Genomic DNA, 24,625 nt, shown 5'->3' on the forward strand with positions numbered 1-24,625 from the left:
TTTCCCCAGACTTTGGTACAGGCCAAACAAAACACATCTGTGGGCTGAATTTGACCAAAAGGCTACCCATTCACAGTATCAGCCGCAGCATGCATGGGAAGGCACGGCGGATGGGGGGCTGTTGCCTCCCGGATTGTAGCACTAACGTCACAGTCGGGGAGAAGGGAGCTAACGGGTGGAGGTGCCAGGAAAAGCACTAGGCACCTTTCACATATATCAGCAGAGCCCATCCTCTTCATAGCCTTGTGAGGTAACTACTGTTATCAGTAGTTTGTCCACAAAACTGTAGAAAAATGAAATAACTCGTCTCAGGTCACACACTATAAAAGGCCGAGTCAGGGTCTGAACGCCTGTCTGACCTCACACCTGTATTAGTTTGCTCAGGCTGCCATACAGATACCACAGCTTGGGCTGCTTGAACAGCTGACATTTATGTCTCATTGGTCTGGAAGCTGGGAGGTGCAAGTTCAAGATGCTGGCTGATTCAGTCCTTGGTGAGGGCTCTTGTCCTGGCCACCATCTCGCTGTGTCCTCACGTGGCCTCTTCTCTGCATACATGATGGGGAGAGAGCAAGCTCTCTGGTATCCCTTCTTAAAAGGGCACCAATCCCATCATGGGAAAGCCACCCTTGTGACCTCCTTGAAGCCTAATTATCTCTAAATACCAACACACTGAGAGGACAGGGCTTTAACATAAGAATTTGGGGGGACATGGTTCAGTCCTTAGCAACACCCTTGCTTATTTAGATTGTGTCAGGGAGAGAGTTTTAGGATGGAAGAAAGGTTCAGCCAATGGGCTCGGTCTTTCTTTCTACCCTGGTTCCTTTCTTGACTCCTCAGGGTCCCAGTCTCACGATGGGCTGACTCTAAAAGCCTCTCCCTGACCCCTGACCCTCCGCCACCTTAGGAGCATGACACTCCCCCAACTCTCCTGTCCAGGGCTGGGTTTAAGGAAGTGCTGGCCATTCCTCTCTCTGTTTTGAGCAGTTATTTTCAAGCTGGTGAGAAATACATATGCTTGGGGTTTGAAACTCATTGTCCAGATGTGAATTGAACCCAGAGTAAGTCAAAGCTGTCAAAACCCAGGGCTTCAGTTACCCACGTTCTGTACCTTCTGTTCCCTGGCCTTCTCTAGGAAGGTGGTTGAACTAGAGATGGGCTTTCACATCGCAGACGCTCGTTACAATCATGGGAAATGCATTCCAGGCATACGTGTGACCCAGTGGTCCTAAGTTGAGTCCAGTGAGCCGAGCTGCCTGTGTGCTCACTTCTGCCAGTGTCTACATGGAGATAAACGCCGCTTCCCTTACCTGCGTCATTAAATTGCTGCAGTGGACGTGCCCCTCTCTGGTTACCTTCGAATAGACAGTTGGGTTTTGACTTTCCTTTCCTCAGCTATTTTTTGTTTGGAAGACCTGTTTGCAGAATTGATCCATAAGCTCATAGGCTTAAGGCATGACCCTTGAGGAGGGTGGGTGCATGGGCATGGAGGGCCCAGGACAGTAGAAAAGTAGGGAAGAAGGAGAGAAGGCTAGGTTATTCTCAAGCCCATTTTTCAATCAATTGTGACAGTTCTGTGTGCAGAAAGCTCTGTGCCAGGTTCACTAAAATTTTTTAAGTTGTTAGCAGTGTAGCTTCTGGATTCAGAGAGACTGGGGATCAAGATTAGACTAGCTGTGGGACCTTGGGCAAGTTACTTGATTTTTGTCAGCCTGTTTTTTGTTGTTTGTTGGTCTGTTTGTCTTTTCAGTAAGATGGGGATAATAGCATCAGCTCCTGGTGTTTGGGAGGACTGAGGTAATGCTAAAAATGTCACTAGGACAGGATCCAGTGCATAATAAATGTTAGCCATTAGTATTCCTATTATTGTGGAAATTTAGCAATAATAAAGGGACAAATGATGGATGAGTATGGCACAAGAGAGCACAGGGCAATGTGATGAATTGCCCCTGAATGGTACTGTAAAAAGATTTCTCTAGCGTTTTGGATGAGGCAAGCTCACTTTGAACCAGAGAGATCTGGGACAGCCTCCTCCGAGAACGTGCTATACTTGGAGTTTGGGTGAGGTTTGAGTTCCTACTAGGAGAGCCAGCTGTTTCTCCTTTCTGTAGAGAAAAGAACAAGAGGAAATGACTCTCTCAGTTCTCTATTCTACTCAAGTCAAACTGTAATAAGCTTTGATGGTTTATTCAAGTCCAGTGTCAAAGTGTAATGAGCTTCAGGTCACCCCAGCCAGCCGTGGCATCCTCCTGACTGTGGAATTAGTATGTGCCTGGAAAATGTGAATTCATTTAAATATTAGCCAATGCAAAGAATGGCCGGGAAGGCAGAAGTTTTATGTAACTGAGTCCTGAAATGCAATTAGTACAGAGATTTGGTCCTTTCTTTTAAAACATGTATCAAGACTGAACTCCAGTTTATTTTTTAGCAGTTAGACTTTGGGGTCTCTATCAGGAAGAATTCTGGATGGAGGATGGTCAAGTTCTAAATACATTGTTAGATTAAGAGAAGGACATGGAGACCTTTAAAGAACAAACATCAGGAATGTCACACCTCAATAAAGCAGCAAATTTTCCCCAAATAAATTGGGGCATATGGTCTGTCAGTGGAAGGACTGTAAGTCAGAATGTCTTCTACTGAAACTGCCTTAGAAGGCAAGGCTTGCACATTTTCATATCCCTAAAGTCAAGAAAATGACTTTTCAGGCTAGACATTCTAGTGAAATCCCAGGTCATCACTATTTACAAGTCTGCGCTCCCTGAGTTTCCACCTGCCCTGCTCTGGCCTGGTCCTGGGTGTCTTCTTGGTTTCAATCTCTGTGAGGCATTGGTGCGATTTTTAATACCCTCTCCAGCCTTAATCCTGAGGCAGCTGCTTGTTGGCAGGGGGGAACAAGTCTGGGTTAAATGTTTGGGTGCCAGGAACTCTCCCAAGAGCAAACTCCAACACAGCCACTGGTTGTATGTGACCAAGAAGAGTTAGAGAACTGTGAGAACCTATGATGTGTGTTTACTGGTTCTTTTAAGAACCTATTGCATGAAATAAGCCAGGTGGAGAAAGACAAGTACCAAATGATTTCACTCATTTGTGGAGTATAACAACAAAACGAAACTGAAGGAACCAAATAGCAGCAGACTCACAGACTCCAAGAAGGGACTAGCAGTTACCAAAGGGGAGGAGTGGGGAAGGAGGGAGAAGGGGATTAAAGGGCATTATAATCAGCACACAGAATGTAAGGGGCTCAAAGCAGTATAGTGCAGAGAAGACAAGTATTAACTCTATAGCATCTTACTATGCTAATGGACAGTGACTGGAAGGGTGTGTGTGTGTGTGTGTGTGTGTGTGGTGGGAGGACTTGATAATATGGGCGAATGTAGTAACCATAATGTTGCTCATGTGAAACCTTCATAAGATTGTCTATCAATGATACCTTAATAATAATAATAAAAAGAGCCTATTGCAAGTAGGAGCTTCAAAGTGCTTTCATGTTTTGATTGGCTGGGGATGGGGGACAGTATAGAGGAAGGGGTTGTTGCGTATTCTTCCATTCATTTAATTCTTTTATTCAGTTACTAGGCCCTGGGGTAGCCATTGAGGGAGGTGCTTCTTGCGGAGAGAGAGGGGGCTGTACAGGCAGAGATCACTGGTGTTCTAGGGTGGGCGGTAGCAGAATCCAGAGCCCTGGGGGAGAGTGGAAGATGGGCACGTAAATATTTGGGAGAAGGTGATATCTCAGTTGAAACCTGTAGAATGAGCAGGTGGGGGGAAAGCAGAAAGGGCAACTGAGGGGATAACTTTCTTGCGACTATTCTCTCCATGCCCTCCAGCCCCTCCTTCTCCCTGGGAGGATTTTTTTCTCCTCAAAAATGAATGCTCAGAGATGAGGTTTCCGGAAACCAGAGATGAGTTATCTGCAGCTGGCCTGAGGCAGGAAACTCACTTTTTCCTTCTCTCTCTGACCACCGTGCGTCTGTTCTTGTAGGGAAGGAGGCAGGCCATGTGAAGGAAGCCCCAGAGCTTTTCGAGGAAAGAGGAGGTTCCAAGAATTGTGCTTCGTCTTTGACAGGTCTGAGTTGAAATGTCTTCCTCTGAGTCAGCTGGCTGCCCGAACCCCTAAAGGGAAAGCCACCTCAGATTTTCCCATCTCTCAGAGGGAGTCTGTTGACTGCAGTGAGACCCACAGCTGGGGGAGGGCTGGGAGGCGCGGGGGAGGGGGGCTGGGATGCAGCCCGCAGGCTGGCAGAGGAGAGTGGTCTGAGGCGAGATTCCATGGGGTAATGATAACGGCAGACATTTGTGTAGCATTAAGTACGGGCCAGGCTCTGTTCTTCATGCTTTATATATATCAACTCTTTTAAAAATCAGCACAGCTCTGTGAGACCGGTACTGTATTGCTCTCTTTCAGATGAGGAAATAGAGGCACAGCGAGGTGGCGTGACTTGCCCAGCATTATATAGCTAGTGAGTAGCTGAGCTGGAATTTGAGTTTGAGCCTCCTAGGTCCTTAAGCACATAGTGAGTAGGCTGCAAGAGGCACACAGAGCCAGCATCAGAGTTAGGCCTGATGTATGCAGGTGCAGATTCATTAATAGAGCCTGAGGTAGGTGGGGCATTGTCTTCTGGGGGGTGTAGGGCAAGGTCTCTTTTTGGCCAGGTGCCCTTCCCTGACTATGTGTTGACTCCTTGTGCCTGTTGTGGATAAGAAACAGACTTGACTTTGGAGGCAGGAGGAGTAGTTACAGGGAAATGGCAAATTGGAGGCCTCCAGGGCTGGCCCATGTGGTAGGTGGCCTGCACAGGGTTTAGAAATGTGGACATTTCCCCTAAAAATCCAGGCCTCTCTGGAAAGTTCACACTGGGCAATGCTAGATCTGTAGTCTGGCCTGGAAGTGGTCAGTGAGAGCCAAGGCCAGGCTTCTGGCTGCAGCTCCTGCTGTTCACGCCCATCTGCTTCCCTCACCTAGCTTCCCGCCTGCTGCTGTAGGTGTGGGGGGTACCACAGGCTAACGTTCAGGTTGGCCCCGTTCTGAATTGGGATCTAGTGTATGGCCCTGAGCAGGGCTCTGAGCATCAGTTTCCTCATCTGTGAAATGAAGATAAACTCCTCCCAAAGAGGCCACTGGAGAATTCAAGATGCTGTGTGCCAGCTGCCTAGCATTGTGCACATGGTTGAGTCAGCAAATGCTCTTTGGTGGTGTCCTCCATCTTTTTCACTGCCACTTACTGACGTGCACAGAACAGAGAGATGTGGGATCCTAATATTTTACATGAGTCATGGATACCGCCTCCCATGGACCCCAGCAGAATAGACCCAAGGAGGAAAGGGGCATTTCTATCTGCTAGTGCTTAAAAGACGCCTCACCACCTCCTTAAAACATGTGTTGTAGAAATGAGGGAGGATTTAGCAGTCAGGGTGGATGGATGCTAACCAGCAACAGCTTCAAGCATAGGACCCCGGAGTCCCCTTGCTACTCCTGGATCACGTGGAGGTCTGGTGGGACTCCACCAAGGGGCCAGGCGGGGGGCCTGAGTGCTTGGAACAGCCCACGTCCTGTGACAGAGAATGCTTAACTACTGATACCGCTGTCCTGAAACGTGCTGCTTCATCCTCCTTTGGGGGCTGCTGCCTTGAGTCTTGTCCCTGTGTGCAAGGGAGATTGTGGCCCACAGCCACGGTGATTTCTCTACATTTATAGCCAGGGAGCCAAGGCCAGGCTTCTGGCTTGAAAGGAGTTTGCTGCACCCCACCCTGCTGATGCCCAGCTGCTTCCCTCACTCAGCTGCTCCCTGCTCTGCCTGCCAGCCTGCGGTCCCTGCGCCTCTCAACCAGCTGGCGTCCAGTCCAGCTGGGCCTTGTTTACCTTCAAGCCCACAGAAGTGGGAAGTTGAGTTAACAAGACGGTGAGGGGCCAGATCGTGGGTCTGTGTAATAACAGGAAATCTGGTCATGTGGGGTGGTGGCTCACCCAGTCAGCCTGGGAGGAGAGGGGGTGAGATAATACAGACCGTGAGTGGTTCCCCATTTTTTTATTCTTATGGCCCTTTGGCTTCTGTCTGAACTTCATGCCCCATTTCCCCTTTGGGTTGGGTCCCACGTAAGCGTTCCCTTTCCATTACTCTCAGGTCCCACTTCCTTCTCCTGGCTCATAGTGCTGGTGGTGGTTAGCAGCAGGATTCTGTTGAGTGAAAGCTGGCATGGACATCCCATTTGTGAACAGATGAAGCAGGAGCCGCTTAAGCTGGGATGTTGCTTCTGCCACGGTCCCCAGGCTCAGCAACCCCTGTGCCTCAGTTCACCCTTCACGCTTTCATCAGGGAGTCCTGGCCCTAAGAGAAAGCCCCCCGCATGAATTTTCCCTGGGTCCTTAATGCCAGGTTTAGGAAATGCTTGTCTGGCTGTACCTCTAAGAAGATGCCAAGAAGCAGTAGAATAGACTAGAGCTCTTGGTATGTGGGCATCAGGGTCTGGAGACCTGGGTAGAATCCTGGTAACTAACAACTTGCCGAGGCTTGCCAAGTGCCAGCACTGTTCTAGCAACTAACTATTCTAGGATGGGCTCATTTAGCCCTTGCAATAGTCCTGTGGAGTAAGTATCCTTATTATCCCCAAATTCCAGCTAACAAAACAGATCCAAGGGGCTAACCTGTAGAGTCAACTTGCAAGAGTTACTGCTAACCACGGGCTTCTGACCGCGGTGGCCACCTCCAAGCCCTCATGCTCAGGGAAACCCCTCTTCTCTCTGTCCTGTGCTTGCCACACACCCTCCTAGGGACCTCTGAGGGGTGATTTCCTTGCATATGAGTAGAGATATTACTACAACCTTATAGTTTTGTTCTTGGCTTGAATGAGGAAGCACATGTATGTTGTTGACAGTCATGCCCAGCACCTAGTAAGTGCTCAGTAAACTTCAACTGGGAAAAAAAAGTCAGGCTCTATCCTAGGAGCAATTTGCTTTTGAGTCTTTTAAAAATTTTCCTCCAATAAATAATTTTATTCTGTAAATGTTTACTGGGAAGAAACCCTATGAAAAGGTGGAAAAAGGAAGGGAGGCTTCGATGCCGTGGCCCCTGTGCCCTGAAGGGACACGTATCCTAGGAACTGGAAATTGGGATGTCGTTTCCTTTGCATCTGCAGAACCACACGCCACAGGCTCCTTTAATCTGTTGTCTTTCTTCTGCTTTTCCTTTCTGTGCTTTTTAAAAATTCTTATGGCCCTTTGGCTTCTGTCTGAACTTCATGCTAAACTGGCCAAGGTGGTGAGGAAAGCTCCAGGGTGAGTTGTCCCTCTGTGAATTTCGGCCTGCACATCTCTAATGCCTTAACGCTTACTCTCAGGTTTTGGAGAAGATGGTGTCCCGGGGCCTCCTGAGGGAGCAGCCCACTGGGAGGAAATCTAAGCTCTACTTCATCCCTGTCTTCTAGCATCCAGTATCTTGTCTAACACATAGTAGGCATTCAGCAAATGGTTGTCATCCGATGAATTAACTCCTGGGGTCCCTATTCTCGATCAGCCACTCTTTTTTTTTTTTTCGGAGGGAAGCTGTTATGGCCCAGGTGCCCCTGGAGATGGTGTATCAAGACAGAGGGGTGGAAAAAACCCTCTTGCTCTCAGTTCAGCTAAGACCAGGGTACAGTTTTTTCAGACGTGCACTTTCCTTATAAACTAAGTGCGAGCAGAATACACACAGAGTATAGAAATCGATGGGTGATTCTGCAGTATGACTCAGCTGCAGGCGGCTCTGCCCTCTCTCAGGTTCAGTTCTCAGATACCAGCCTGAGGTGGGGTTGGGTCGGCAGCTTCTCAGGCTTGTGGGATTCTCCATTCCCCTGAGACAGCCTGCCTCCTGATATGGTGCCCTTGATGGGAGCTCACACCCACAGTTCCTTCTCGGCTTCAGGCAATCTTGTAGTAACCTTGGTGGTGGTTATTGTTAATTTAAAAAAAACTTTTTAAATGTTTTTGAATAGGATTGTGTTTACAAGGGACAAAAATTTTAAATATATAATGAGGTATACCATGAAGCCCCTCCCCCTCCCTGTACCTCAGAGACCCAGTTTCAGTCTGCCCCCGCTGATAGCTATCATAGCAATAGTTTATTGGCTATTCTTCTAGACCTTCTTTATGCATCTGTAAGGAATATATATGGAAAAGCAGTTGTGAGTACTCAACACTTTATAGGAGGGCCATGCCTGGGGTCTGCAGGGCAGTGTCTCCCCCTAACTTCGGGGAATAAAGTTTGCTGAAGCCTTTTGTTGCACTGCTTAATGTTCAACAACAACTTCAACCTTCTCCAACCGCTGACTTGGAGAGATGGGAGATGGGGAGACAAAACCCAGTGCACATGTGTTTTGTGAGTTTAAAAATTAAGGTGTTACGTGTTTTAGTTCAAAGGAAATACATATTGCAAACCAAATCACATAGCTGAACAGCAAGATGTAAAAGAGATTTGACAGGTGAATTTATTTGACAAGGTATTGTATAAATAAAAAAATATATACTTATTTTTCTTTTATCTTTTCACAAGGTAGCATATTATACACACTGTTTTGCATCTTGCATGTTGTAATGCAACTTAGATCTTTTCGTATTAGAGCACTTGACTTCTTTTCATTTCTTTACAGTTGCCTAGAATTCCATTGTATGAATGAACCATAATTTTTTAATGAGCTCTTTATTGGTGTATCTTTATGTTGATTTCTATATTTTGCTACAGTGAAAACTCTGTACATATATGTGTTGAACTTGTCTGACTCCTAACATGCTCAGACAGAAATAGGGCAGCTTCCTGAAGATTTGCCCACGTAGGGCAATAGAATGTTGACTTACACGATCAGGTAGGGTTATTCCATTCAGATAATTCCATACAATATCTAGTGGAGAGGGTTTTGAACTTGGGATTAGACAAAAAGATAACTGTGTGTTTCTGCGCCCATACCTGGTTGTGGTCCATTACGTTAAAAGATGATAAAGCCGATGCCTAGTACCTGTGTCTGGTCCTGTCTCAGTAAAGAACTGAGGAGTGATCACCCTGATCTGTGTGGTGGAAGCCTCACCTTCTGCTTCTTTTGCCTCTAGCTGCTCCTGGCATGACTGCTTCTAGCTTCAGAGTCCTTTTCACTGTGCCTTTGTCCTGGCAGTTCCATCAAGGTCACTCGATAGCTCTGCTCCTTCGTCAGCTGATTTCCACCTCCAGGTGTGTTCCTGGAATGCTCTGCAGAATTTTGGCCTTGGCCATGGCTTGGTGCAGCCTTGGCTTTAACAGAAAGGTGTTGTGCCTCCTCCTCACTGGAGGCTGCAGCCTTTCTGCCCTCCCTGGTAAGTCGGGGGAGATACCTCCTGGATTCCTCAGTTAGATAGCGTCATGATGCCTGGGATTGCTGTTGTGAAATATCCCTGGGCAATAATCACCTGTTTATTCATCCATCTCCAGTTAATGATTGTTACACTTGCGTAGATCCCTCCTCTACCTCATTCCAGGACAGTTTCCATAGTTCTTGACCTTGGAGGCCTACCCTTACTGCTGACCTCTTTCTCTTTCCATTTCAACTGAAGCATCTTCATGAGCACAGTGCTTCCCCAGCAGGGGTTCCTCAGAACAACAGTTGCAATAGCATCTGGTCTCAAGAACCGTGTTGGTCCCTCAGCTTTGTGAGCAGCTTGTGATTTGCTTGGGGAACTGTTGAAGCAGCCCATTATTATGACGTGTTTTTCCACTTTTTGATGAAGCTTGGCTTCTTCATCTATGGTTTTGAGATTTTCCAATGGCCAGGAAGATCTTGTTGAGAGGAGAGACTCCCCCCAGCAGTCAGAAGCAGCCTCCTGCCTCCTGCTATTTCAGAGCCTCCTCTGGGCTGTCAGTAGCTTCCAGTTTCCTGTCTGAGGGACGTCTCTAACCTTGCAGTGCAGTGATGGCCTGCCTGTAGCTGGCCCGCTGATGGATGACTGCTCCTGTAGGACCCGCCCACATCTGGGAGAACCCCTGGGATGTGTTGATGGGGTGACCTTCCAGGAACCTGCTATGAAAGTGGATCCCAAAATGCATTCTCTCCCATAGACACGTTTTCTGTTGTGGGGAAAAGGAAGGTATTTTCCTTGCTCAACATGTATTTGCAGCTTTCCAGGGGTCTTTCTGGTATAGAAATTTATACCACTGATGTCTCTACCTCTGTCTCAATCCTATTGTGTCTGTGTTCATGATGATACCTCGCTGTAACTTCTTGTTTATCCTACAGCAACATGTGGAAATGTTTTTGGTGGGGATCGGCGGGGAGCTAATAGCCAGCAGGTGTCGTCAGATGCTTGTGCATTTGCTCCTTAACAGCCACAGCTGGCGGGATGGGGCAGTGAAGTCATTCGAAGTCATGAAGAGCACGCTCCCTAGTGGACCCATTGGGTCTGGAAGTTAGTTATTCTTGCTTTTATGTTCCTCACCTTGTTTGGATCAAACTAAAGAAAGAGAAATAAGGACAGCCCCATGATTTGTCACAGGGAAAAGAAGATCTGGTACTGATACCCTTGTTTAAAAATTTTTTTTAGCATGTAACACTGAAATTATCTTGTGAGTGTGTTTATTAACATGCCATCTATTCATACCCTTCCCTCAAGAACAAAAGCTCCTTAACCACAGAGACCTTGTTTGTCTCGCTCACTGCTTTATGCCTGGTGCTAGAAAGATGTCTGGCATACAAAAGCTGGTGCAATAAATAGGTGTTGCTGGATAAGTCAAACCTCCCTGTCCTCCCTGCTATAGCCCTGTTTGAAGGACTGCTCAGCCCCATGGACTTACTACCATTAGTAAGACCACCCAAACCATGGCACCATGCTGAACATCTCAGATGGATTTGGAGGAGAGACAGAGTAGGGTTATGGGAAAAGATGTTCAATTTGCAGAGGGTCAAATTTACTCTGCCTCTGAGCTATGTGAGCCTCAATTTCTTTATCTGTTATAGGGTGGATAATAATTGTTCTCTTCCCACACATACGTTACAACTCTTGATTGAAGAATGTACATGTTTTAAGCTACAAAGCCTACCAATGTGGAGGTTACAAAATTGTGCTCTTTTTCTTAGCTTTTTTTTTTTCTTCTTCTTCACATGAAGGCAAGTGTCCTGGCCTGTGTCCACTAGTTCTATTAGGGTTAGGGTCTCCTGTGGCAGCCCTTGGGACATGGCTGTATTTGTAGCTTGAACTAAAAAGAAAAGAAGACTCCCTCCCCCCACTGGAATTTCCATCATTCCAATTTCCTAGTGGCCTTGGTAAGAGGGTATTCCTAGGGCCTAGGCAAGGACACTCCCTTCTCAGGCCTGGCTCGGTCCCTCTGCCATTGGTGAGCCCTCCGTCACCATGCACCTGTGAACTGGTCACCAGGAGCTGTGCCATCAAGAACTGCCTGACGGTGTTTCTCTCTCCTCAGGAGGCTGCTGAAGAGTGAACTTGGATCATTCATTACAGACTATTTCCAGGTGAGCTGTGTGGGTCTGAGCATCTGTCATTATGGTGCATTATGGGTACGCGTACCTGAAGGGGTGACCGACACCATATACCAGGCATTCCTAAAACACCCAGTTACGCATACCAAGCCCCTGTATGTGCTACGCACTGGGCTGCGGTGGCTGCAGAGGAGTGAGGGCAAGCGTGGTCCCTGCTCCAACAGAGATGGTCACTGGTGCTCAGGGCTACTGGTCTCGGGACCCCTTTAAGCCCGAGTTCTCTCTCTTTTCACCATATTAGAACTTAAACCCAAGAAACTTTAAAATATTTAATTCATTTAAATAATAAGCCTATGGCATGTTAACATAAATAGCATTTTTATGCAAAATAACTTTCAGAATAAAAAAATAGAAGAGTGGCATTGTTTTATGCATTTGGAAATCTCTGTGCTATCTGGCTTCAGAGAAGGTTGCTGGATCCCTTTGAATCTGTTGTGACATTGCTCGCCACGTAGTCTGTGGAAAACTCCAAGGTGTACTCAGGGAGAATGCAAGGCAAATAATGCCTTAGTGTTATTAAGGAGATAGTTTTGGCCACGTGATACTTTGAGAATCGCTTCTCTTGTGACATTACCTCCCACCCCTGTGTATGACATCTAATTGGGTGTAGTTATATGTCCCTTTAGCCAAGTTATTTCTCATCACTAAGACTCTTGGGCTGGTGTGTTAAAGACAGAATTGGATCAGATGATCTAACATCCCTTTATCTTAAACATTATCATCATGGGTTAATGAGTTCAAAGTTCCAGTTTCAACTAGAGGATGGTTTCTAATCCACTGACATGAGCTGCCTTACTGACTCTAACCAAAGGCACAAGGTGGGAGGGTACGGGTAGGTGTGGTGTGACAGTGAGTGACTAACTGGGTGATTCTTCAGTGAAGTCAGAGTCCCCACTTCTCACTTCTGAGCTGAGTGGTCTTGGGCTAGCTGCTTCACCACCTGTGCCTTAGTTTCCCCATCTGTAAAATGGGAATAAAAATACGACCTACCTTATCCGTCATTGTGTGGTTTACATGGAATAACACGTGTAACGCCCTCAGCACACAGTGTTTGGTGGGGGGTGCTGGGGAGCAGCAGAGGGGAATGGTCAAGAGCATGGCCCTTAGAGCCAGACTATCTGGGTTCACCACCCAACATAACCATTTACTAGCTGTGTGACCTTGAGCAAGTAGCTTTACCTGTTTAGTTGCCTGTTCCTTAAAAACAGGGGTCATAGGATCTAACCTTACAGGGTTATTGTGAAAACTAAATAAACTGTAAAGTGCATGGAACAGTGACTAGCATTGAGTAAGACAGAGATAATGTGTTCATTAAATTTCTATATATGCATATTTATAATTTCAAAGTGTAATTCATCCCTTTTAATGGTAAAGTAGCATAAAAATAATCCAACATCTTGATTGCAGGTAAGGAAAGCATACTTTTAAGACAGTTTTAAGAGTTTTTAGGCTTTAAAAACAACAAGCATCCTTTCATTTTCTTTCTATAAATCAGGAAGTGTAAACGTTTATGTGCACTTCAAAAAGGATGACAAATATCAGTCATTTAAAACACACACAGTAGAAAATGGCCACTCTAAATCTGGACAAAGCAAGACCCAACAGAAGCCTGGAATTCAATCAGATTAAATGTCTGAGCTGCTTGAAAGGATGTTCTTGTCCAGGGAGAGACAAACAAAGATTAAGAAAGAGATAATTAGTCACAAATGTGAATCATTTTAGTTGCCCTTGACTCCAAAGGTCAGTCTTGTCCTCACCCTCTTCCCCTGCAGTCTCTAGTGACTGATTTTTAAATCCAACTACAAAGAAGTGGTTTTCAGTCAGTCCCAGAGAAACCTGCCAGCCCGGCTGCCTCCCTTGTTGACATTTAAAAAAGATGGGGTTTGGTGTGGTTTCAACCAGGTTTTAAATGTCAGTGGTCTTTTGGCACTGAGGGCTACTGCTTGGACAGGTGGGGCAGGGCACTTGGGTGGGGCTTTGTTTATCTGGGAGGTCCTGAGGTTTTCTGTGGTGGTTGATGCTGTTTAGCAAGTAGGCAATGCACTTAACGACTAATAACCACGTGTCATTTCTGTTGAGAGTGAGATCAGAGAAAGTCCTTGGTGAATTTTGAGTCTCTAAGGCTGTGGGTTGGGAACTGGTTTTCATAGTTTTGAATCTGGGTTTTCCCTTTGTTTAAGGTGCTAGACTGCAAAGAAGGCTCTCCTAGACACTGTTTAAATGTAGGTTTTAAATCTCATGTGGGCACAGAGTCCCTACCCCCTTTTTAAAAATGGGTTTGGTTCCCCAGTCCCTAGAAAGTACCTGGCTCATAATAAATGCTAAATAAACTTTCTTGGGTGGGAGGGAGGGGTTGTCCACCACAGATGGGTGCAATGACTTTAGGTGGTCCATGCAATGGCATTAAATAACACTAGCCTTTGTGACAGAAAGCGTTTCCCTTCCCTATTTTCCTTTAGTGCTTCTGATTGTGTCAGGAGTCTTGATTTGTGACACAGTGTCTTTTACATTTCTACAAGACCTGTCAATCTCCCTTGTTTAAGAAACAGAGAGCAGGCCTCAGACTCCGTGTCTTCAGCTGAGGACACTAATTAGGATTTCATAACCATTTTGCTTGCATTGAGTTGATCCTTGAGTTAAATTCTATTTTTGATAAATGATGTTGCTACAGTTTCCCTTGTTAAGCATATTTACATTTTTTAAAAGTGTATTAATATAAGAAAAATATTATGCAAAGTATCATACTCTAGGTAGCAGTGGCTGTGGCCAAGTGGTGTTGGACTGGTCCCAAAGAAGAAATCTCCAGAGGAGGAGGAGAATCCAGGAGGGAAGGCTGGAAGAGACCAGTCTTCACATGCAACTTACAAATGTAGTTTTAAGAGGGGAAGTCACAACAGGCTCCAGAAAGAACATTTTTCTAGCAAGGAGGAGGAAGAAAGGTGGAACAGAACTCAGGGGTGGATAGATAAGACCCCAAACCCCGCATGTGGTTATTGGGGAAGGTGACAAATGGGCTCCTTGGGTGCGGGGCTCCTTGGGCGCAGGGCACCTCCTGGCTATCTGCTTTCAGCAATGACATCCATCTCCCGGGACCCAGCCCCCAGCCCAGAGGTCCCTACTTGTAAAACTATCTCTGTGGCTCTGCTTTTGAAATTGAGCATTCTTATTTTGCAGCTTTAAAGAAAGACTCACATAAAGAATGTCTTCAGTGAAGAATAATGACAATGACCAGAGGTGGAGGCAGGGGGAAAGCAGGTGGAAAAATAGTGCTTATCTTATGTCTGCACACAGAGAAGACGGGCCTTTTGATGCACAGAAGCACAGACAGATTTCCATAAGACACTGGCCAGAAAAGTCTTCAACATTTCCAGTATTGATTTTCTTTTCCCTCTCTCTGTTTTGAATTGCACCCAGAAGAAAAATTGTGGTTACCAAGAGGAACTCTGTAGCCTAGAGACAGCTCTGAGGGATAATTGGTTCCTTATAAGTTTGGAAACTGATGATACGAAGTGCTCTGCATTTTTCTGTCACTGAATTAGTTCAGGGCATGGGGATGGAGGGGCTGCACGTAGGCTGTTCTGTGTTTCTGCATCTGTTTGCTGTGCTGTGTTTGTTGAAAGCTTTTACCCAAGTCCAGAAAGTTAAATTCCTTTTGGCGGAACTGGATTTGTGCTTGATAACAGAGACTTGATACAGATAGCCATTGATGCTGAACAAGATAGTACCTGGAAAAGGAGAAATTTAGCCACCACAGTGGCTGAAAGGTCACAGATGGCCTGGTACTGTTTGATATAAATAAATCCACCTACCGTTCATATCTGTGGGTCCAAGACCAGTTTCCCCTTAGCTCATCATTATCAGAGCAGATTCATTAAGGGCTAATGGCCTGTGGCAGAGCAGCAAAGGAGGAGACCCACGGAAGTGTGCTGGCCACCGTGGGCTTTGAAATTGAAGGCAGTGCAGGGATACAGATGCATCCACACAGGTAACACACTGCATAATGCTAACCAAAGACCTGAATGGATGGTAAAGGCTTCAAAACAGGCTCAGAATAAACATTTTGTAGGGGCAAAGATGAGACTTGTAAAAGTTGGGTGGAGAGATGATAAAGAGTGGGAGAAGTAATTTTTGTGATTTCCAAACCCAAATTGAATAAGAGAAAAGTTTCAGCTCTTTGATCAGCCTGGGAAAGCTTTCAAAACAAGCAGGATTCCTAAGCTGGGAAAAGAGATAATTAGGGGGACAGAGGGTAGTAAGGGACAGTCCATATGTACTTTGCTTCGAAGGTAAAATTAGGATGAGGATACAGAGGCCTTGAACAAGTGGCACTGAGCTCCTGGGAGAAGACAGGAAAGGGGAGAGGATGATGTCTCAAAGGGTTGTTGCAAGTTGAATTTTGGGTTTGGCCAGTACTTGGAAAAAAGGCATTATGGGGTTTGTGAACACTAGGGTGACCCAGAGGCTTTCCTTGGCTGCTGTGAGGGAGAGAATTGGGGGCAGGAGGGTGCTCTTTGAGGACTTCGAGAAGAGCCCTGGGTGTCCTTGAGCTGGTGGCTTCCTTTCAGCAGATGTGCCATACTTAATCTCCTTGGCAATCACTTGAATTTTAGCAATTATTTGAATATTTTATTGTATTTTCCTCAAATTTTATGAAGATAAATGGAAAAATGAGTCTCACAATTGCTAACCAGAAGTCTAATATAATTGAGATTAGGATAAAAATCAATAGGCATGCTAAAATGGCAAATCTGAGCCTCACTGGACTTAGGCCATTGCCCATGCAAGTGTTAAAGAAGGAACATATAGTTACAAAAGGCTGAAAATATATCACCTGAAGATGAGCTCTGAAGATGGGGTATAATTAGAGATTTTATAATCCTGCTTACCTCTCTGGGAACAGAACTCCTCCTTATGTAAGTGTCTTGTTCCATACACATGTGTGTTTTAAGGAACCCATTAGGTATGAAATTGGGTGACTTCCTGCAGACTAAGCAAGGAATGGCAGGAGCCAGGCTTACGGCACCAATGGGGCAAGGAGCATTGGAAGGCAGGGGCAGACATGGGAAACAGGGTGTTCAAATAAGGGGAAACACTGAGCACTTCAGTGGCCATGAGAAGTACAGAGTGGGTTGGAAGGGCTGAAAGATTTATTAGACATGGAAGGCAACAGGGCAGTTTTTTCTGAGGCTATTTAAGAGCTAGAAGGAGGGCACAAATAATGACAATAGTAACAACAGCTTACATGTTCAAGTATTGATGTGCCAGGCATTGTTCTAAGCTGGTGGTTCTCAAAGTGTGGTCCCTGGACCGGCATCTTCAGCATCACCTGGGAACAAGTTGGAAAGGCAAATTCTTAGGCCTTACGTCAGACTAACTGAATCAGGAAGTGTGGGTCGGGGCCCAGCAGTCTGTTGCAGCAGGTCCTCCGTGATTCTGCCGCATACTCAAGTCTGAGAACTGCTCTAAGCATTTTTCCTTCATTAACTCATTTATTCTTCCCGATGGCTGATGATGAATATTATGTTCTTACCGCTTTGCGGATACTGCCACTAAAACTCAGAGAAGGGAGGTTGTCCAAAATCATACAGCTAGTGAAAGAGAGTGCAAAGGTCAAACCCAGGCCATCTGGCCAAAGAAGAAATATCTTTTGGATTGTACTTTAAATGTCAAAATGCCCTTAGGACATCTCCTAAAAAACTCCAGAGAAGAGAAATTTCAGTTTTTTGTTATTTATTTTTAGTGTCCAGCAAAACAGACATGCACTGTTTTTCCTGCATCCTTTGTGATTAAATAAATTTTTAAAGCTCCAATTCACCATTTTAATTACCACTGAATTGGTGCTGAAGAAGAATTAGCATTTGTACCAAGTCTCTAATATTTAGTCTCTGGGGATTTCTGTCTGGTCTCATCACACCCACACATCCACCAGAGCTGGTTTATTAGGAACTCCCTGGGCCTGGGGGTGAGTGTTGTTTATAAGACTGTAGGTTGCTTGTTCAGGAAGTCATCCCGGTTAATAGGAAATGTAAATGTCCATAGAGGTGAAGGCTGTACTTTCAAAGTCACAGGGGAAAGAAACTGGAGGTGGTCTGTGATTCCCATCACTGGTTTGGTGCCAGCAACAGGAACCCTTGTAGACACTGGTATCACTGGAAATGAATGCCTGGCGTGGAATCGTCAGCACAAGGTCTCAGGAGGCAGAGTGACATGCTGCTGGTTGCCTCTGGGGCAGGAAAGAATGTCTCATGTGGAACTAGAATCCAAATGGAGGGGGTCATTGAGTGTGGCTAGTGGAGAGGAAGGCCCCAGAAAAAGCGAAAGTTGGGGAGCTGGTAGCAGAATTGGGCAGAAGAGACCCAGCTGATTGCCATGCCTGTTGCCCTCAGTTCTGTGAGCCTGAAATGGATCTCATCTACCTTCTCTTATGGGCAAGGACATAAGAAACCTTTCCAATGGATAGGGCAGGAGAGCATGGTGGCTAAAATCACCAGCCCTTCTGCCAGGTCGGTCTGGATTCCAGTCCTTGCTAGGACACTTTATTAGCTGCATGGCTGTAGGCATGTTACTTAACCTCTCTGAGCCTCAGTTTTCTTAGTAGTCATCTATTTGTAATCATGGTAGCTACTTCAAAAGTTTGATGTAGTAACTAGGTAAGATTATATATTCAAAGTGTTTGGTCCATAGTCAGCATTCACAGATGATAGGCATTCATATGTTAGTATTTTTGCTATCATTGCTAAAGTAAACCAGGGGAATATTCTGGGAAGGATATAGGCTTTGAATTCAGACCAACCTGGATGCAAATTCTGTCTCACATTTGCTAGTTGCTTCTCTGAACCTCAGTTTCTTCATCTGTAAAAGAGCATAGGTTTGTGGCAAAGGTGAAATGAGATGGTGCATGGAAAGGTTTAATATAGGATCTGAAAAGAGTAAAAACCAACAAATAATTCTCTTGTCATTCCTCCTGTCATCGTCTGCATCATCAAACACTGCTAAAGCATTAGAATGATGCAGCTAGCAGCCTTAGCATTTACAGAATCCTTACTGTGTGCAAAGCTCTTTCCTCTGGGAAGATGGGATTAGCGTCATCCTCCCCACCGCTTGGTCTTTTTGGTTCCCTGTTTTCCTGGGTCCCTCTGGCTGGGTTGGGGCAGTACCTGCTTGAGAGGAGGTGCACACTGTTGATAAGCTCACCCTGTCCTCTGTCCTTCCCTGCCTCATCCTGCCTGCCCTCCGTGATTACCCGGGTGAACTGAGTCTTTCCTACCCACTGAAGGCTGGATGGGTTTAGATGCATTTCCCCAGACATCCTTGTTTTTTGCATTTTTCCTAGCTGAATCTCATTTTTCTGTTGGCAGCCCATGTTTCAATGTCTTAGAAAAAATAGATATGCCATATAAAAAATAGATATGTTTTTCACTTACAGGCTCCTTTGCCACTTCACTGAAGTGCTGTATGTTCATATCTAGGCTCACTGGTGGGGTGGGGGTGCACTATGTAATGATGGGCCCAATTCCAAGTCCCAAACCATTTCCTAGGTGGCTGCTGTTTAAGGTAACCGTTTTTTGGCCTAAAGCCTTTGGGCTGGGGAGGTGGTGGGATTGGTGCTGTGGGGCAAGAGACTGGTCAGGTTCTTCCCAGCCCTCTCACCACACAGTTCCATCAGCACAGCTTGGCAGCAAATGTTACTTAGCACCTTCCAGAGTCAGGAATTTGTCAGTGGTTGGGAGTAAGGGCAGGTCAGGTCAGGTCTGGGGAGAATAGATGTTTAGAAATACCCACAATACAAGATAGCTGCCTGAATCAAGGCTGGTTTTCTTTTTTCTTTATTTCTCTTTTTCTTAGGTCTCAGCAGGCCTTAAGCCCCATGTTCAGTTGGCATGTCCTTAGGTGTGCCGGCAGACATGGCAGGCTTCATAACTGGTAGGGCCCAGAGCAAAATGAAAATGTTGTCCTGACTGGGGTGCAGAAGTCAGTCTCCTGTTCCCAAAAGCCTGTTGCCACAACCTGTGGGGGACAGGTGGCCCCAAGAGATTATAACCTTCATACTCTTGGTCAGGGGTGGTCGAGAGGCCTCCACTGAGTCACCACCCCTTGAGCCACAGCTCTGTGAGCCTAAGGTAGGGAGGGCTGTCACCAGGCCTCTCCCCAAGGTGCTGTGGGGCTTATGCCCAATGCTGGTGCCGGGGTGCTCACCAACATGGCCCTGTCACCATCTCAGGACTAGGGTGACAGCAGTGGTGGGGCAGAGCAGGGAGACCCGTGGGGGTGGGGAGCAGGTGCTGAGGACCCTCCTGGGGAGGCATGGAGGCAGGCCAAGCCCCCAGTGTGTGCTCCATTGCCCATCAGGCTGCACTTACAAAACACTACAAAGATAAAAATATTAAGAATGGAAGATGGCAACTGCAGAGCAGTAAGCTCCAAGTGTGAAGATCTTCAGAGCACAAGGCCCTTAGGAATGCAGCACCCTTTGGTGAGCAGGCACCTGTGTGACTGCAGATTTACGGGAGAGAAGATTATTGGTTCACTTTGAGAGCTGGGGTAGGGCAGGAACCAGGCCAGTTATCTAAACCAAAGATGCAGGCTGTGGTCAAGGGGTCTGAGCCCAGACCCATTGAGTAGATGGTGGCTGAGTCTCCAGAGAAAGCAGGGCTGTAGGCTAGGCTGGTGCAAAAGATCCTTCCTCTACTAGCATGTGGCAAATAAAAGATGGAGACTGTACTTCTGTCCTTAGTTTATTCAACTATAAAATAAGAGCAAAATCTCCAAATGCCTAAGGATATAAGAATTTTCATTTTGAAAGGTACTTGAGCTTTCTGGATAATGGGTCTACCTGAATATCATTGAAGCTGTGTGAGCCATTGATTTTGACTGCAGGACAAATAGGGGAGAGATGGGAAAATGACTAGGGGATACTTAAAGCCCCTTCTAAGCCCAAGTTCTTGTACACTTATTTCAGTCTAAACTTTAGAATTTCCATGCTGTGAATTATGAAAATTTTAACAAGAATGTTTTCTTTTCCATTTTTCCACAATACACAAAAAATTCTTTTTCTTTGAAAAAAATTTTTTTTCCTCTTGTATCTCTGGGATGGAGGGAGAACCTAAGTCATCTTTTAAAGTATATCCCTTAAGATACAAAGTAATTTTAATGAAATGAAGAAAACAGTAACAAATTTAGGGACCGTATACCACTTTTTCTCCTCTTAAAAATATTCTGTCTCTTACTTTGATTTCTTAAAAGTACAAAATGGTTTTTAGCACCAAAACAGGCAATATATATACTCAACGAATATTTGTTAGCCTCTGCCCTGTTTTGGGAAGTGTTTTCAGAGCCAGGGGTACTGGAAATGGTCCTCACCCCTAAGGACCTAAAATCCTGACACATATGGGACAGGGTTTGAATCCATTTCTTTGGTTAACTCAGGATATAACCTGGACTAGGCTTTATTTCTCTCAGTGCTCTGTCCCCCTATCCTCCAAACCTGCTTAAAATGTAGGTAATTATAGTGATGGAACAAAATTATGAAACTGCCTCATTGAGGGAGTCTCTATACATTTGGAGGTGCACCTCAGAAACACGAAATTACAGAAGAAATTAGTTGTTTTGGAAGAAGACTGGGACAGCAGAGCTTACATTTGAGGTGGTGACCGAGAATGATGGCGTCAGGAGCCTTTGCACTGAGTACTGGGGGTGTTGAGAGACCCTCATCTGGACCAGTGGAAGGGACCCGGGCAAAGACTCCAGGCCCCAGTTGCTCACAGACATTCAGGTGGTGTGACTGCCATCTGGAAACACCTTCACCACCCATTCCTGTTCAGCTCAGCTGTCACAAATTACTTGATTTTGATAGTCCAAATTTGGTGCTGTGGTGATTTCTTGCTTTCTGACCCATAAGCTGCTGGAATTCATTTGCTTGGATGATAGAGAACACAGTCAGAGTTCCACCTTAATTACCTGTCCACTGCATAACCCTTTGTAAAGGAAGTGATTTTTTTTTCCTTGAACAGAGTCATCTACTCCTATAAGATGTCACTCTTACTTTGACTTGGGGTTCCATCTTGAAACTAAATGATGGCCAGTTACTTTTAAAATTAGGTTATCTTGTACATTTTAATAGTATCTATGAAATTGGTTAATATATATTAGTCAAAAAAACATGATAGTACCTTTGATAAAATACTTTAATATATTTGATGTAGGCCCATTCATTACTAATTCTCTTTATGTCCCCCTACTTTTGTGAAGATAGTTGGGCTAAGAGATAAGAGAGCAACTGTTATAATCTCTACCCATTATCACTGATTACTAAGGACAAAATACCATGTGGGTGTGTATTTATAATGATTAATCCTTACAAGAACTTCATGATATTGCTGGTATGATGCCATTTTACAGATGAACTCAGGACTTGAGGAAATTAAGTGCAAGGTCACACAGCTAGACTGTGGCCAAGCTGGGGCTTGAACCCCTGTCTGATGTCTAGGTTCTTTCCACTCTGCTATGCATGTTCTCATCATCATTGCAAAAGGCTTTAGAATTTTGTAAAGGAGAATACTAAGAAATACATTAAGTTTTTTTGTAGGATATGTGTCATTGTGGGCCCTCCACCCCTTAAGCATATGCCTTTGGTAATCTAGTAACGGGAGGTGAGTGGAGAGGCACCAGCCGTCCTTGCTTTCCTAGCTTCTGTAACTTGAGGAGAGGTGCTCTGGGTCTTACAGGACTTGTAGCCTTTTGAGGAAGGAAGTGGCCTGGGTGGGAAGAGGTGCTGGAAGGCAGCAAAGCAGAGTGGCAAGAACATGGTTTCTGGAGCCAGAAGACCAGCTCTTTCTCCTGTGGGCACGTTTATTTGCTGACCACCAATAAAGTAAGAGTAATGGCACCAACCTGATCGGGTTATTGGGAAAGTTGGAATTAGATGAGGTGAAGGATATAAACCCTCCTGATGTATGCACAACACTCAACAATTATTAGCTGTAATTCCAAAAGGTCTTAATCTTACTCGTGCCACAACTTTCCTAGGCACACTCTCACTGACTGACACATACTCACTGCTGCTTAAGATTTTGCATATGGTCTCTTGCATGTTCGTGTGAGGAACCCTAAATTTATCTTTTAAAAAAATTTATTATTTCCCCACAGTTTCCCATTACCTCAATGTTCCCTTTCCAGAGTTTAGATTAAGGGCTTGAAGGGCACTGGGTGTCAAGCATAGACCTTCCATCGAATTCAGCTATGCCTGAAGTATGCCTCTTCCTGGTTGTAGGCATGGGGTAGTGGTTGGGTTTGGCTCTCGTCTTCCTCTTCTGCTATAGAGATGCCTCACTGACTTCTCCTGGAAGCTTTGGTCTTCCAGGAGGATGAAGGGCTTCTTAAACTTGGAGACATGACTAGCACACAAGTGCCTAGAACTCTGTGCTCAAGTGGAATAGGATTTGTCACACTGAAGTAGCCCAACTCCTGTGTTCTTTGTTCTCTTTTGGCAGAACCAGCTTCTTGCAAAAGGACTATTGTTTGTGGAAGAGAAGATTAAGCTGTGTGAAGGCAAGTACCAGGCAGCCCTCATATGGCCCTCTGTGACTCAGCCTTTGATGTTTGGACAGCTGAAATGCTTCTGTCCAAAAAGTGGCAGGCTCCAAGTGAGTGATTCACCCCATCCATTTCTTCTCCAGCTAGGCAGCAACTCTACGGTTGGAGTCAGCCACTTGTGGCAGTGCATGTCAGAATCGTGTGTTCTGAGAAATTCAGTGTTTTGAGAAATGAACTGAAACTGGGGTGGTTTCTTTGGGGGCCTTGTTAAGGGCAGCTTTGCATGGATGTGTGCTGGTAGTCTCCTCTGAAGGGATAAATTATACTGGAGATTCTGCCATGCTATTCCCTCTGGTCTGATCCATGCTGTTTCCTATTGACCTCTATAATATTTCCAGAGGTCATACATGACATGAGTCTACGCATTTGGGGGATATTAGGCTAAGCTGGTACCCACTTAATGGGTGGGGGTTTGATTTGATAGACAGAGGAGAGTTCCCTGGCCTTTTCAGGGTCCAAATGACAGAAGAGGGAGGCCCTGGTTGGAGATGGGATTAGAGGCTAGAACGGGCCGTCCCCTGAGTCTACCAAGGGCTGCTCTCAGCAGCCCCAGTGTGGATCCTCAGCTCAGCCTTCCACTTGCTTCTTGGATGTTTTTTGGCAAGTTTCTGGTTTCTTTGAGCCATGGTTTTTTATCATGATAAAATGGGGTTAGGGATTGTAGGGAGTAAAAGATGCATAAGAGGCGTAGCACCATACCTGGCACGTACGTAGTAGATAGGCAAACTGGTCCCTTTGCTTTTTCTTCTCCAGTCTAGAAACCTCTATCTGTAGGTCAGGTATACTTTTCAGACCCAGACTTATCAGGCAGTTGGCCATACATTTTTTTTTTTGCAGTGAAATATCTCCTAGAAAGACAAAGTGGAAGAAATTTATACCAGAAGGTTCTGGTACCTGGCACATAGGAAGTGCTCACCAAGCCTTTGGAAGGATAGAGGTTAGATATAAGCCTCTGTATTTTGAGAGCTGACTGAACCTGTAGCCTTGTTTCCCTTGAATACAACTATGTTGAGACTTTTTCAACCTTATGAATACCAACTAACCCAAGGCCTTATTTTTAAGTGACTGGCTTTGACAACAACTTTGTGGCCCTTTTGTACTTCATAGTCAGGTCAGTACACAAATGTGGAAGGTGGCTGCCTTGTAAAGGGAGAAATAAGAAGCATGTCTCCGGCCATATTATCTGTCAGTCATTTGGGGAGTTATTACATACTCCTGGAAATGGGAAACCAGCTTTATGAGAAAGACAATGAATAAAACCAGAGATTCAAGTGCCCGTGAAAGGGAAAGTTGAATGTCTTTCGCCAAAGTAACACTCAACATAGATTCATTCAGAGTGAAAACTCAGGATCGAAGCTAGATGAAACAAAGGTCATGCAGGGTTCTGTGCCTCTGCCCCAAAGTGGCTTGAGGGTCCTGGGTCAGGGTATTCTCTCTGGGTTTCCCCTGGCCCGGGGGTCTGGATGTCAGTATCCTGTCTGTACAGTGAGGGGCATGGGGGGAACCTTTAAGGGTCTCTCCCATCTTCAACCAGAGCATCTCC

The 24,625-nt window shown here is 45.5% G+C and overlaps 1 protein-coding gene across 7 annotated transcripts in view; it reads left to right on the plus strand.

Moving 5' to 3' along the window:
- The window catches only part of PRR5L (proline rich 5 like), an 87,635-nt gene that overhangs the window by 41,448 nt on the left and 21,562 nt on the right, over positions 1-24,625 (plus strand). For all 7 annotated transcript variants that reach the window (XM_036891793.2, XM_036891791.2, XM_036891790.2 and 4 more), the window contains exons 4-5: positions 11,415-11,463; positions 22,980-23,037. In XM_036891793.2, coding sequence (XP_036747688.2) covers positions 11,415-11,463; positions 22,980-23,037 — 107 coding nt within the window. The remainder of the gene's footprint in view (positions 1-11,414; positions 11,464-22,979; positions 23,038-24,625) is intronic.

The sequence above is a fragment of the Manis pentadactyla genome, chromosome 9 (genome assembly GCF_030020395.1).
Source record: "Manis pentadactyla isolate mManPen7 chromosome 9, mManPen7.hap1, whole genome shotgun sequence".
NCBI classification, from domain to species: domain Eukaryota; kingdom Metazoa; phylum Chordata; class Mammalia; order Pholidota; family Manidae; genus Manis; species Manis pentadactyla.